Below are 15,612 nucleotides of genomic sequence, written 5' to 3'. Positions count from 1 at the left end.
GAAAGAGTGAAGGTGCGTGTCCAACCAGTCTTAGGATTGACGGCCTTAAGATGATGATGATTTATAATCAGTATGGGAAAATAGCAGGTAGATTGTAATATATACAAAATTTTGAGCGATGAATACCATTTGAAAATTGCATGTCATTCGTAAAATATAAAGGGACGCGCTGATGAGATCCAAAAAGATCGAAATCGCGATCCGCATCTGGCATTTTCGGCAGAATACAGACCACTTCGAATTATTTTATAAAGGGTCTCTTTATATGCGTTCGGCCCAGTAAAATATTTTTGTTATATTAGGAAGATACCGATATATTTCAGATAATATTTTACCTAAATAAGATCGAACTTGTCCCGATTTTTATCGGTAATGTGAACGCGTTTTTGGTTTTTACTTCATTTCCTCATCATCGTTTAATATTCGAGTGAATTTGCTATACGATAGTGAAATTACTTAAATTTAAATACAACGTGTTGTAATATTCAACTTCAACTTTCCGATTTTGCAAATATGGATGTCTTTTTTTTCTTCTTTTTGGACTTTTTCATAATCTCTGTCCAAAATTGTAACTATCATAGGTAATTCTTCTACGGAAAATTTGAACAATATTTCATCTTGACAGACGCTATCGAGGACCTGAACATGAAATTTATATCGGACTAAGAGCGGTCCCGTAGTGTGGTGTGGTTCGACCCTAATGCTCACGATTAATGTTAAAATTATGGGTAATTACCATACAATGATGCCTTGAACGTAATCAAAAATGGCAAAATCTTTGCTAAAAATACTCATTTATTGAATTCATTTTTTTAAGGGCTTCATTTTGCATATCATTTACCTGTAATTTACCAATTATGTTACAACTTGTTTAGCATTTTTACCTGATCAAAGCTTCGAGCTGACCAAGTCGTTATGAATTCCTTTCGAGTCTCTCTCTGTTCGAGTGCAGTGTAAATTAAAAATTCCTTTATGCCCCGGTAAAACGACTTCGCTTAGAACACGAAATAAAGGACAGCCAACTATGCCGTGCAAGTTGCAACAAGGTTTTGAAACGTTTCTATGGGTGTACGCAGTACGGTATGCAATGGGAGAGAGAACTTCATGGAAAATCATAAATAATCAGGCGAGGAATCATTGCTTAGGGCATGGAGGCAATGCTCTGCACTCAAATTTTTTTTATTCTGTATTATTTTAAGTAGGAACTGGTTTTATGTTGATCTCTGAATTTGTCAAAAGTAATGGGTTATTACGTATTAGTTTTGTTTCGTTGTCAAGAGGGGATTTTTAGGTGTGGATTTCCCAACCCACAGTGATACACAGGTCTTTTTCTAGCCGTTTACAAAGACATCAAAGTTTTCATTCCATAAATTTTGATCGTCGATCTAAGTACGGACCTTGTACGTGGAAAAGTTCCCTAATCGTAACTGTAACTTCGTTCGTTACTCATTTAAATTCGGATTGATGCTTATTTCCAACAAAGGAAGTTATGAAAAGCGTATTGTTTATCAATATATTAAAAATAAACCATCGAACAACAGCCGAGACCAGTGTTTAGTTTGTAGCAGATATTAATGAACACTTATCTCATTAATATTTATGTATGTATTTATATTTCCTTCCTAAGGCCAGAACGATTTTTATCCAAGGCTGATGTGCGTGCACGTGATGTATTATTTATGTACCGCAGTCTGGCTTAATACTTGTGAAACGAATGAAAAAAAATTAGAAATTCAATCGAAGAAAATTGAATAAACAATGCGCCGGTGCATTCATTTAACTCCCGGCGTTTCTTTTGTTTAGCTGACTTCGAATTGCTGGACACCGAGCAGAGAACACAGGACTCATTTGCGGACGTGATCGGAGTAGTAGGTGCTGTTGTACCGTTTCAAGACTCATTCGCGTAATAAATGTAATGGGCAAAAGAATAAAGGGGTCTACAAAAAGTTGAATTATTTGTGATTCCGTCCACGAACAATACACAAAAATTTATTATCGTACAATCGTGCGGCGAGTTCATCGCGTTAGATTTGCAATTGTTCACCTTCGCAGAAAGTATTTTTGATATCGATATACTCGGCAAGAAATTNTACACTTTTGCTTAATCATTTAGTAATAATAGATAGAATTCGTATATTGATTAAACGAATTTATAAACTTATTGTTAGACATTCGGGCACATTTATGTTCAGTGAATGTTAGTAGAACAGCTTAGAAGCAGTGAGAAGCGACTGACGCATTTTCGCATTTTCTACACGTGCGTGTGGACGATCGCATGCAGAAAAGAATGCTCGATTTCGTAATATGTATTCACATTTTTTGAAATAATCAAATTCAAGGTAAGAATTTTTAAATATTTATTATGATTGTTCACTGATAACCCTTGGAAAGAGACAGCATGTGAAATACCCTAGGCTTATAAAACGAATTTTGTGATGACTTACTATGAAACTTTTGTTAATAAATTTACACAGGATAGAAAAGCATTATAATGTTTTAAAATTATGTATTTAACAACTGCTACCTATAACTAGTTAATCTAGGACCTTTCGTGATGTAATAAATCAATTTTTTCTAAAACTAAAGAGTAATTATTTTCTATACAATTAGAAGTCATGGCTGTGTTTTTTATACTGTTGGTAATTGATTTTTGATGCTCTTATAATCTAATTGAAATGCTTCTTCTGGATTGTCCAATATATGTATGTCGCTTCATAGTTTTTGAAGTATATTTTATATACTCCCTACATTTTCGGTGGATCCATTTTGTTTGTGTTGTTAATTATAATTTTGTCCAAATTAATTTTGTTAACCGATCTTTTGACTTAAATTTTTTATAAAATCAAGAACATAATGTACAATATTTATGATTAAATTCCAAAAAATACCGCCATTTGTAGTTGTTACGCCGATGAGACTTGATTAGGGGTGAAGATTAAAAATGATCAAAATTACTCGAAATGTTCACTATTTACAGGCACCCATTATAAGCATATAGTAGGTACTACGTTTGGGCACCTACTATATGTTTGAAGAAAAACTGAAATAAATCGAAGCCCAAAATTTAACTGTGAATTTTAAGATTTGTCGTCTTGGGCATATAAGGTTTGTTATCCCATTGGTTAATGAAGAAAACCGAAAAAACTTTTTATTACTGAAAAATAGTCACACAAAAGAGTAAACACCATTTATTAACTCGCTCAAAAATTGGTTGCATATTGGAAAAAGGATCACGTTCCATCTCACCAAAGAGTCAAAGCATACATCATGTCTCGTTTCTTCCTCTTAATCCTCTTGACTGCTTCCGTATTCTTCTTAAGATTTTTACCAGCAATATCTTCAAAATCATCAAGCAATTCCCTTTTATCTTTCAATAAAGTGATAAGTTACTCGTAAAGCCCGGAAATAAACGATTTCGTCTGCGTTTGTGTCGACAAGTTAAAAATTCTAAATTGTTTTAATATATTCCAAAAATCCGATATCTAATATGGGTATTTATAAAAGATTTAGTTAAATCACTAACCTTTCAACTTCATTTTTAACTAAAAAATATGTTTTTGTGCTCACATTATTATTTAGCGTTATATAAAGACGAGTTTACGTATTTGGATTGTTGTTCATTTATCACGACAATGTTGTCATTAATGATCGTTGCAGAGCACAACGAAATCATTTTCTGTACTTCCTCATATTAGTTTTCGAAAAAAAGAGAAGAGAATTAAATAAATATAATAAATGCCTGTAGCGCCCAGAATAATTAGCGAAAAAAATGTTTTTAAAATACAAACAGCAAATTATGATAAGCATAATAGAATTAAATTAACGACAAAATAAACTATTAGTGGCAATTATTAAGTTAGTCTGTCCTAAACTTCATTAAAATTACGATAAATTTTACATATCGGCTAGTCCAGTCATTGTCAAACTTCACAACAACGGTGTGTTTCCTGGTTCGGTATCGCATATGCTTCGGGTCACTTACTAAGGTAATCCATGACTACCAACATGTATCGGTAACCAAAATCAGTCACTGGGAATGGTCCTGCCACGTCAACTGCGATTCTATCAAATGGCGCTCCCACGTTGTACTGCTGCATTCGTCCACGACTCCTTGTTTTCGGTCCTTTACTGATGACGTATATCAGGCAATTCCTGCACCAGTCTTCCACATCGCTTCTATTTCGTGGCCAATAAAATCGTTGGTGTACCTTCCCTAGAGTCGCCATAGACTGCTTTTAAGACTTCTGAATTTCTTTTCTTCGGAAGTACCACTTGGCGCTTGTTTCTTGTTCCATCTAGACTTTCCCACATTCTATTCAAAACGCCATTGTCCAAGTTTAGAGAAGTCCACTGCGCCCAATCACTTTTCGTTGTTTGACTTAGGTGGTTTACATCTGTCCACAATGGTCTTGAGATTCCGGCTTCTTCCCATCTCGTTATTGTGTGAATATCTTCGTCCTTCCTCTGGTCTTCGATTAATGCCTTATCTTCCCAAATATCCTCTGGCTGAGCGATGGTTAGCTTACAACAGATCGATGCCAGTTTTTCTTTTTTTTTTTACAGATGAACAATGTTTGCAGTTTCCCAAACAAGTGTTACTGCGTTGATGTGTTGTTTTGCCGCTGTAACCCTTCCGACTGTCGTCTATTTTCGCCTAAAGATTGTGTATTGTCTAAGGGGGAATATTGATTTAGGTGACCAATTCTTCCACAATTCCAGCACTTAGAACGACCACTGTAATTCCTGCAGATTCGAGCACAACAATCAATTTTTCCACATTTCCAACATTTTGGATTTCGTTCTCTTGAAGGGCAATCTTGATTTAGGTGACCTATTCTTCTACAATTCCAACATTTTGGACGACTACTGTAGTTCTTGCAGTCTCGGGCAAAATGATCAGTTCTTCCACATTCCCAACATTTTGGGTTCCATTCTCCCGTGTTTCTAGCAGTGGCTTTCTTGACATCGATTACGCATTCCCTGATGAGCGACATGACACCTTGTTTTGTAATTGTCTGATCGTCAATTTCTGTTTATCGTACACACATATGACCTTTCGCTGCTTCAAACTCTAGGGAGTGTGATAGTGCTTCACTTGGTGTCCTTTAGCGTGCTAATCTTAAGACTTGCTGTAGTTCACCGTCCCTGACTTCGTCGATAATATTTGTACCGCCAGTTGGGCTATGAACTCTTGAGTGGCAGATGGGTAGACTAATGTTACGAGGCGCTCCACATCGGATTGAAATTGCTGAAGAGTCTCTTTACTTCTTTGGTTACGGCTTTTCCTTTGCCTCTGATGTACCTGTTGTAGATGTTTATCTAGGTATTTCTAGGCGGTTAACGAGATGGTGGAAGTTATATTATTGGGACTCGAGTATTCCTTGGAGTATATCCAGCGCCTCTCCTAGTAAAGAAACTATTAGTGCTGTTGCTTTCTCCGAATCAGTTCAGGAATTTGCTTCTGCCGCTGCTCCAAACAGCTTCAAGTAAACAAACCACGTTGGAGGTGTAATTTTGGATGGCCTTGCATCGGGATCTTCGCCTCTAGCAGTAGAGGTTATCTTAGCCTTTCAATTTATTTTCTCACTTCTTCTCTTATTTCTTATTCTCTCATTTCTTCTTTTTCTCCATTACGATTTCTCTTTCGTCTATCTTCTTTTCCATTTCATTTCTAATATCATTTATCTTGTCCTCCATTCTCGTATTTATTGCTTCTTGTACGTTCTTTATTTCTGTTTTCATTTCTTCTTGTCCCATTCATATATCATTTTACACTGATTTTAATTCCTGCTTCATTTCTTCTTGAGCTGCTTTTGTTATTCTTGTGCCAGTTTCACGTCATCTTGTATCATTTTCTGTTTCATTTCTTCTCGTCCAATTTTTATATTTGCCTTCAGTTCTTCTTTCATTTCTTCTTGTTCGATTTTCATTTCTTCTTGTCCTACTTTCATTTCTTCTTGTCCAGTTTTCATATCTACTTTCATTTCTGCTACCATTGTCATTAATACTTTGATTTGTTCCTCCATTTTTATTTCGGTAGCTCTAATCGTAACAGGCATATAATATCTTGATTTCTTCTAGAATGTTCGATAAAAATCGTCAATTTCAGTAAATTTGTTCATCTTCCTTCGGGAACTTTTCAATGGTTTGTTGGGGTAAGTCACGATCGGTAGAAATTTCTAGAAACTTTGATGGAATTCTTAACTCCTGCTTCTGCTTCTAATATGTCTCTAACTTGTTCTTCATGTCTGAGAAGGTGTCTCATCAACCTATCTTGCGTATTTCTTATAGAGGATGTAATTGAATGACTTCAATGACTCTATTCTACTCTTTTTAATACCTCTTCATTTGTAATCTTTTCGATTCACGGTATTTTTAACATATTTCTGTAACACGTCATACCTCAAACGCATTCTCTAACTTTTTTTCTCTGAAAATGTGTGTTTTACATGAAATATTTAACGCTAAGCATCAGTTCCTGTTATTTTGCTGAAATCTTTATTAGGTACTTTTCAAGGTGAAAATTTTAATAAATTGCCTAAAGCCTACCCTGTATTTCATTATTACTTGTACTGTTGGTTGCCTAGTATTTACTCATAGAAAGGTTTTATTTTGTCTTATTTAAAATTTAATTGGAAAAAATACCAAATAAAATATTGACTATTTAGTATCTGAAAATCAATCGTAATATGAATGGAAAGTAGATAATGCAACAATAAAAAAATGAAATTTATTAGTTTTATGCATCCGTTGTTTCCCCCTACGCATGCGTGTTGGTCAATAATGGCGAAATGTTTCAAAAGGTAGTCGATCAGCTGTTTAAAGTGATGGTGTTTTAATATTCTACAAAAATTAATTCGTAAACATGTGTGTATCATGGGTGCTATTGCATCTGTGCTGCAATGGCATTGCAGGACATGCAGCCTCATAAACCCTACGGAGCAGGTAAAGTGCATTCGATGTGGAACACAGCGGCAAAACAACATAAACAAAGAAGATGACATAACTGATTCCATATGTGAAAATTTTGGTGGCAGCACAAACTGTACCGTCATACGAAGACCAAAAAATTGTAATGCCACCAAAATAATTTTAAAAAATAATTTTCTTAACAGGTACTGTTGCTGCCATATCTTTTGTTTAAAAGATCAATAATGTACCTAATTTTAGCAAATTTAGCCAAGTCAATTCTGCAACATACCGAATATCATCAAAACAACATGATTATTTATCGCAGCGAGATTGTATTTACCATGGAAATAATGTTAATTATTTCACTAGTCTTAAACGAAGTAAAAGCGAACCTTCTCTAACCTATATCTACAAATGTGAAGTGTGTTTATTTAATTCTAATTCGTGTACTCTAAAGTGTGTTGTGTGCAGTTCATTCCAGAATAAAATGAACATAAGTCGTTCTCCTTGTAAATATTGTGCGGCTTTTAGTAGTTTACCTCCCATTGAAAACTCTCATTCAAATACTGTGATCAGGAATTATTTAAATTGTAACAAAGCCAATACCTGCCACTGTCAACTGAATCAAACCACAAATTTTGTTTCATTGTCGAGTATTCGTAGTTATAGTTGTGATGGCAACCAGCAACAAACCAACTGGGTTCCACAGGTGGACAATACTAAAGCTCACAAAAAAAATGATGAAGTTGTAGGTGTAAATAGAAATAAAAGTGAAGGAAATTGTGATTTGAAAGAATTTCGCACATTCTCTTGGAAACCCAAAAATATTCCACAAAGTACTACTTGGACCTGTAAAAGATGCACACTACTTAATAATCCAGACAATATGTACTGTGAAGCTTGTGAATCACCATTTCAACCAGATCTGAACAGCAATATTAGTCCCAGTGTTTTAATAAAGGTATGTAATTCTCTAATGAATATATGGAAAAAGTTCTACAGTAATTTGATTTTTTCTGATTAATATACATTTAAAGATTAAGAATATTTAATATCCTTAACTATTTATTTTTTAAATATGTATGAGGGTAAAAATATTTGGATGTGAATTTGTTGTTTTATACTCTAAACACCTATTTCAAAACATCTTTTCTTTTTTAACAATTTCACTAGAATAATTATTAAAAAGAAATTAAGGCAGATTACATTATTGGTAATTTATTATTATTTATTTCAAGGTTGATAACTGGGCAGAAAATGAAAATATAGATTTAGGAACCCCAAGCCCAGGACTTACCAATCAAAAACCAATATACCGTAGGTCATTTTCTGAATTTACAAGAAAGCACACAAATGCACCAAACTTGAACAGATTAAGTCTAGATAGTGACGTTTTAGATAGGGGTAACTTTTCGAAATGCAGTTCTTCCATGAGTGACATTCAAAACTCTCATGGTGTGAACAAAGGAGAAGTAAAGCATTGGGGAAGTTTAACTCGAAGCACCAGTGATATCACATCGAAAGATGAAACGACGACCGATAAGACTGTCTATACTTATATAGGAATTACTGAACCTGAATCTAGAAAAAAAGTTCAACATATCTACGAAAACCAAGGCATAATTGCATCGCGAAGCAGACCACCTAAATATAGCACTGATGAAATGTAAGTGTACATTACACATTACTTTATTAAATAGGAAACGTTCCTAACGGATAATTCTTCATAAATGAAGTATTCTTTTAAAAGTTCGTGAGAATTTGGAATTATTCGTGGTTATTCTTCATATAATAACTATAATATTTTTATTCAACTTTTAGATTACGTGCATTAAAAGGTTCATCGACTCTAACATTTAAAGAACGTAGGTGGACATGTTTGCAATGTTCCTTCGCCTATAATTCCCTTCACAGTTATCGATGCGAAATTTGTAGTAGTCCTAAAACAGAACACTGTAAAATAACTGTTACTGACGAACACAGTAGCCCTAACGACTCTAGTTCGTAAGTTACTTTTCATATTCTAATACTAAAAATTATACATATAATATTACTTTTAAGTATGTTTAATGTGATTTTATCGTTACTAACGAATACAGTAGCCCTAACGACTCTAGTTCGTAAGTTACGCTTCATATTCTATTACTAAAAATTATATAACATTACTTTTGATTATGATTGATGTGATTTTATTTTTTACCATAAAAGTCAAGCTTGTTTCTTTTCTTTCCGATGTTGTTTCCAAAATAGATAATATGATTTTTTTTTTGGTTTTCTATTTAAATGAATGCAATGATAACAATTAGTTTTTCTGTAAATTATTGCTTGTTATTTATCACAGATCTCAAAAGTGGGACAGTACAACAGTTTCATCCACCGTTCCCATTGCAACTTTAGATCAGGGACTAGAAGAAGATTTTCAGCATATGCCAGGTATATATTTGCTTTGTTAGAATCAGGGTGTAAATGAAATTACATTTTCATTTGTTATATATTATCATCATCATCATAAGGTCATCAGTCCTAAGACTGGTTGGACACGTACCTCCACTCTTTCCTATCCTGAGCTAATCTTCGCATTTCCCTAAAACTAGAACAACCCACATCCTTAACTATTTGCGAAGAGTAATCTAATCTAGGTCTACCTCTACCCCTCCTAACTTCTGTTTCTGCCTCTAATATGTCTCTGACTAGACCTTCATGCCTAAGAAGGTGTCCTACCAACCTATCTCGCCTATTTTTTATTGACTTCCACAGAGTCCTCTGTTCTCCTATTCTCCTATTCTTTCTAATACCTCTTCATTTATTGAAACCATATACTAAATATTTTAAAACGAAGGAACAACATTTATACATAAATTTATGAACGATTTAACTTGTTTTTGCCTAATGATTATTTAAATAGTTACACATTTTATAATATTTTTAAGTCACATTCAGCTTTATGTATACCCCTGTTTTTGTTTTTTTTTTTGTAATATAGAGGGTGTTTTATGTGTTTCATTATAGGTGAAGTATCTGAAGAACAAACGTGGACTTGTAAAAAGTGTACATTGGTAAACAAAGGATATTCATTAACTTGCGAAGCTTGTTGCGGATCGAAACTAAAATCAGTTCTAGCAACAAACGATATGACGTTGCGCAAGGGCGAGTTTTGGTCCTGCCCCCAATGCACTCTTAAAAACGCCCTCTATGTTTCCAACTGTAAAGCTTGTAAAGCGCCCCGATCATCAAAACTTGAGCCGCCTCCGGTTGTCTCGTCTCGAAGTCCATCTCCCCGAAGATCTTCCCAAAAATCGCACAATAACTCTGTCGACGGCCTTTATGCAGAAGTTAATAGAGAAAGAAAAGCATCAAATCGATATAGGACAGGCTATATTAATCTTCACTCTGATAGAGATGACGGTAAGTTGTATTTATCACTTTATACTACCTGTCTTGTAGATAACGTTATAAATTATTTTACCCTAGTGTCTTTCTTTATATTAGCATCTATGATTTAGTTATTTACTTCTTTTAATTTTAGTTTCAAGAAAAGTTTTTAATTTTTACAATTTCCTCATTCTAGTCAAAAGCAATTGTTAGGGACATTCGGGGTATTCAAAACAAGACTAATTTAAAGATTGTTAAACCCCAAAAGTTTTTTTTAATTATTTTTGGCAATCTCTATATTATTTTTAGGCCACTGCGATATAGCATAAGTAGCCAATCAAAACAAAAATTAAAGTGTTAAAATGGTTTAATTCCCGTAGAACTGTTAAATTAAATAAATAAATAAAACTTAAACAAATTTATTAAAGAAAGAGAATTTCACCATTATTAAAATAAAAAAGAACTAAATAAATATTAATTATGCTCTTATAAACCTTTAACATTCTCTCCCTGTTTTTTAAGTAGTTAAGAACTGTGTGCCCTTAGTCATCAATAAACCGATTACAATTGCATATAGGGTCTCCTGTTGTGGATAGACTGACCTGGCAATGTGGAATCTGTACTTTCGAAAATAGCAAATCTGTATCTACATGTGATATGTGCTTAAATGTTAGGGAGGAAATAGTCTGTAAGTTGTTTTTTATTTTTATTATTTTAAANGTAGAACATAGCAAAAGACAAGTTCGGGGATTTGTCAGTTGTAACAAAATGTTAGAGCCTGGTGAATATATTTTGGTTCCCTTAGCTTTCAACCATTGGCACACAGGACTCATTGACGCTCAAGCATATCCAAGGTAATTTTTTTGTACATTGGGATTTTTATTTAATATTCTGAAAAGGAATTAGCTATAGCTATTTTCTGTTGGACATATTGTAAGATTAATTGTCTAAGTTTTCGATGGATTTGAATATCCAAAATTCATTAAATTTATAAATAACGGGCTTTATTTTTAATAATATAGAAATGCATAGATAAATTATGTTTGTTTTTAAGCTATGGAAAACGTTTGTCTGTATTTTTGTATTTAACGATTATTTTATGTTTATTATGATGGAAAATTATTCATTATCTTTTGAGTATTTTTTTGTTCTTTCTTGTTTGATGTATAGATAAAATTGAAAAATGCGTGTTGCATGATTCCATGTTTTGTTTTATAAACTTTGCAGGTATGTCCTTGCGATACATAGTTCGAAAAAAGTTTGTGCTCAACAACAAACCCCCCCTCCACATAACCTTGCGGACGCTATAATATCCCTCACGTTAGCTCGAGGACAAAGACATGAGGGCAGAGAGGGTATGACCGCTTATTATTTAACCAAAGGATGGGCAGGACTTGTCGTGATGGTGGAAAATCGTCATGAAAACAAATGGATTCATGTCAAATGCGACTGCCAAGAAAGTTACAACGTTGTCTCAACGCGTGGTACCTTAAAAACCGTAGATTCTTTCCTTGTCTTCTAACAAATATATATGTATACAGATAAATTCACAAGTATATAAAATTTACTTATTAGAGATAAAGTTAGTGTTTTTATTTACCTATTAAATATAAATTATATCTTTTAAATCTATATATATCCGTTTGAATAGAATGTTTCTCAATTTACACATAATATCGTTGTAAAATTTTTGCAACAAAGAGTGTATGCTAATTAAAAATATATCTTCTATCTAGCTATATTATTATTAATAACGATGAGTATTTAAAACACCATGAAGAAAATTTGATAACTGAAAGCTGAAATTTCCTGTTATCACAATCATTCCTAGTTTTTCTCATATGTGATTGATATTCACAAACGGTAAACATTTGATTCGTATTATCTTTTTTTTAATTCGCAATTCGTTTTACGTTATAAGGCCCATAGAGTAGTTGCAGTAAATGATAACAAAAACATTTGGGAGTGAGCAACTTTTTATTTTTCCGACCGAAGTTATTATAACCAATTTTCACTGTAATGTGTAAATTGTATATTAATTGCTTATATATTTCTAAGGTATATTATCATAATCAGACTTGACTAGTAAAACATTGTACATTTTAATTTTATAAATTAATGAGCATGCTCTTTATACATTTCCCAGTACATATAATTGTATTGCTCAATTTTCATTACTATTTGTACATATTTCTAACCTGCTTGACCAGGCTAAACGGAAACAACTATGGGTGCCTCTAATCGAAAAAGCGGTTGCTAAAATACACGGTTGCTATGAAGCTTTAGTTTCCGGTAGAGCTATTGAAGGCTTAGCAACATTAACAGGAGCACCATGCGAAAGTATCCCTCTTCAACCGTCATCTGTACCAACTCCAGCTGAAGATGAACTTGATACTGATCTTATTTGGGCACAGTATGTTTTTTTTTATTTTCACAGGATATTTATTAATTGTCACAACTATAGGTTGTTATCATCAAGACAAGCTATGTTTTTAATGGGGGCTTCCTGTGGTGGAGGTAACATGAAAGTAGATGAAGTCGAATATCAGAGAAGAGGTTTGAGACCTCGACATGCTTACTCACTTTTAGACGTTAGGGATGTTGAGGAATATCGCTTGCTGCAATTAAGAAATCCTTGGGGTAAGAACAAAATTGTTTATTAGGTCTAGTTACATGTATGTATATGTTGCATGAAGATTTGATAATGCTCATTAAACACATAAAAGTGGAAAAAATATGTATCATTTGTTCTACATGAATTTTAAATTTTTTTCTTTTTTAGTTTTTAGTCCACTGTTAGCAATTAAGCATTAAAATAGGACTAGAAAATAAAATTGAATCAAAATATTTTGGGTAAAATTTATGGTCCCCACCTGCTCCTTCTGTGAGTAAAACTAACAAAAAAAATTGAACCCCTCCACTCACTACGTTTACTTACGTAATGCTTGAGTTTGTAAAAATTAAATAGTAGCTATTTCTTAAAGTTGAACTGAAATATTGCAAAAGCAAATTATGATTATTTGATAAATTTTTCCCTAAATTAAACAAAATTTCTTCTTTAGAATTTGCACTAACTTAATAATTAATTTCTTTAATTTTTCATAAATAATACTGAACCTTATTTCTTATCACTTTTTAGGTCATTATGTTTGGACAGGGGACTGGTCAGATAATTCAGATTTATGGACTGCTCAATTACGTCATCAGTTAATGCCCAACGGTCCACAAGACGGTACATTTTGGATTTCTTTTGCAGATGTTTTAAAATATTTTGACTGCATCGATATTTGTAAAGCAAGAAATTGCTGGAACGAAGTTAGGCTCAATGGCATCTTACCGCCCTTTGCATCACAGCAACATCTTTCGTGCATCTTATTAACCGTTGTTGAGCCTACAGAAGTCGATCTCACTCTTTTTCAGGTAATAGTTTGTACGTCTATTCTTTTCTTATCAATAAATAAAAATGAAATTAATTAAACGCTAAATTGTAAATACGATTATTTTTGTCCTTGTATAGGAAGGTCAAAGAAAATCTGAGAAATCTCTTAGATCTCAATTGGATCTGTGTATAGTTGTATTCAAGGCTCGGAGTCAAAATCAGATTGGTGGTTTAGTAGAACATAGCAAAAGACAAGTTCGGGGATTTGTCAGTTGTAACAAAATGTTAGAGCCTGGTGAATATATTTTGGTTCCCTTAGCTTTCAACCATTGGCACACAGGACTCATTGACGCTCAAGCATATCCAAGGTAATTTTTTTGTACATTGGGATTTTTATTTAATATTCTGAAAAGGAATTAGCTATAGCTATTTTCTGTTGGACATATTGTAAGATTAATTGNCTATAGCTATTTTCTGTTGGACATATTGTAAGATTAATTGTCTAAGTTTTCGATGGATTTGAATATCCAAAATTCATTAAATTTATAAATAACGGGCTTTATTTTTAATAATATAGAAATGCATAGATAAATTATGTTTGTTTTTAAGCTATGGAAAACGTTTGTCTGTATTTTTGTATTTAACGATTATTTTATGTTTATTATGATGGAAAATTATTCATTATCTTTTGAGTATTTTTTTGTTCTTTCTTGTTTGATGTATAGATAAAATTGAAAAATGCGTGTTGCATGATTCCATGTTTTGTTTTATAAACTTTGCAGGTATGTCCTTGCGATACATAGTTCGAAAAAAGTTTGTGCTCAACAACAAACCCCCCCTCCACATAACCTTGCGGACGCTATAATATCCCTCACGTTAGCTCGAGGACAAAGACATGAGGGCAGAGAGGGTATGACCGCTTATTATTTAACCAAAGGATGGGCAGGACTTGTCGTGATGGTGGAAAATCGTCATGAAAACAAATGGATTCATGTCAAATGCGACTGCCAAGAAAGTTACAACGTTGTCTCAACGCGTGGTACCTTAAAAACCGTAGATTCTGTGCCACCTCTTCATCGACAAGTTATTATCGTGCTTACACAGCTGGAAGGAAGCGGTGGCTTTTCAATAGCCCACAGACTCACTCATAGACTAGCCAATTCGCCAGGGTTATATGATTGGGGCGCTCCAGGAACGTCACATGATCCAGATTTGGACTACCAGACCATAGGACTTCACAGTCCTCGTTTAATTACGTAAAAAGCAAGAAGAGGCCTATAATTCAAAATAATTAAGCCATATTGTCTTCTTTGTTAACGTATTTTGGAGATCTGATGGGGATAATTGCTTTATGGTGAGTTTTTAGAACATTAATCATTCAGCTATATTTTTATTGGGATAGAAGTACATAAGATACAATTTGGTACTCGGTATAAAACAATTAATTATTTTCCAAATTTTGGAGCTCTTTTAGGTTACTAAAAAAATTTACTAGCAAAAGTTGTGCTTTAATTTTTCAAGTCTGTATACGTATGTAGGAATAAAGTTTAAATTTAATTTAATTTTAATAAATATCGGTAGTTTATTTTCAGAAGGACATTTTTGTTTAAAAAATAATTCTGTCAACAATAATTAAGGGATTTATTTTCGATAAATTTCAATACAATAATTGAATAAGAAATTATAATTTAATTTGTTCAAAGTTTTGCTCACTTATATGATATTTAAGTATGTTTAAAAGTATATTCAATAAACTTGTTTGGGATTTAATATGTTATTAACCAAATATACGAAATAATAAGGGGTTCATAGTAATTGGTTGTATTGTGATATTATTATTATTATTATTAGAAACAATTATCTCTTGTTCTTATAGCAATATCTATACACAAGACTTCTTAGCATAAATTCTCAACTTTTTAAAATTTACACATACTACACATTCTCAT

The 15,612-nt window shown here is 33.1% G+C and overlaps 1 protein-coding gene across 1 annotated transcript; it reads left to right on the top strand.

Annotated features, from left to right (window-relative positions):
• Nucleotides 1-6,727: 6,727 nt before the first annotated feature.
• LOC108736816 (calpain-D-like) lies at nt 6,728-15,601 on the top strand. Its single transcript, XM_025976836.1, has 14 exons — nt 6,728-7,115; nt 7,171-7,873; nt 8,151-8,578; nt 8,734-8,916; nt 9,254-9,345; nt 9,922-10,317; nt 10,862-10,972; nt 11,090-11,138; nt 11,512-11,782; nt 12,408-12,697; nt 12,749-12,924; nt 13,424-13,704; nt 13,802-14,031; nt 14,446-15,601. The coding sequence occupies exons 1-14, from the start codon at nt 6,877-6,879 to the stop codon at nt 14,921-14,923; spliced, it is 3,927 nt and encodes a 1,308-aa protein (XP_025832621.1). The 5' UTR covers nt 6,728-6,876; the 3' UTR covers nt 14,924-15,601.
• The last annotated feature ends 11 nt before the right edge of the window (nt 15,602-15,612 follow it).

This window comes from Agrilus planipennis, unplaced genomic scaffold (genome assembly GCF_000699045.2).
Source record: "Agrilus planipennis isolate EAB-ADULT unplaced genomic scaffold, Apla_2.0 scaffold167, whole genome shotgun sequence".
In the NCBI taxonomy this organism is placed as follows: domain Eukaryota; kingdom Metazoa; phylum Arthropoda; class Insecta; order Coleoptera; family Buprestidae; genus Agrilus; species Agrilus planipennis.
This window is presented reverse-complemented; position numbering and strand designations above follow the sequence as displayed.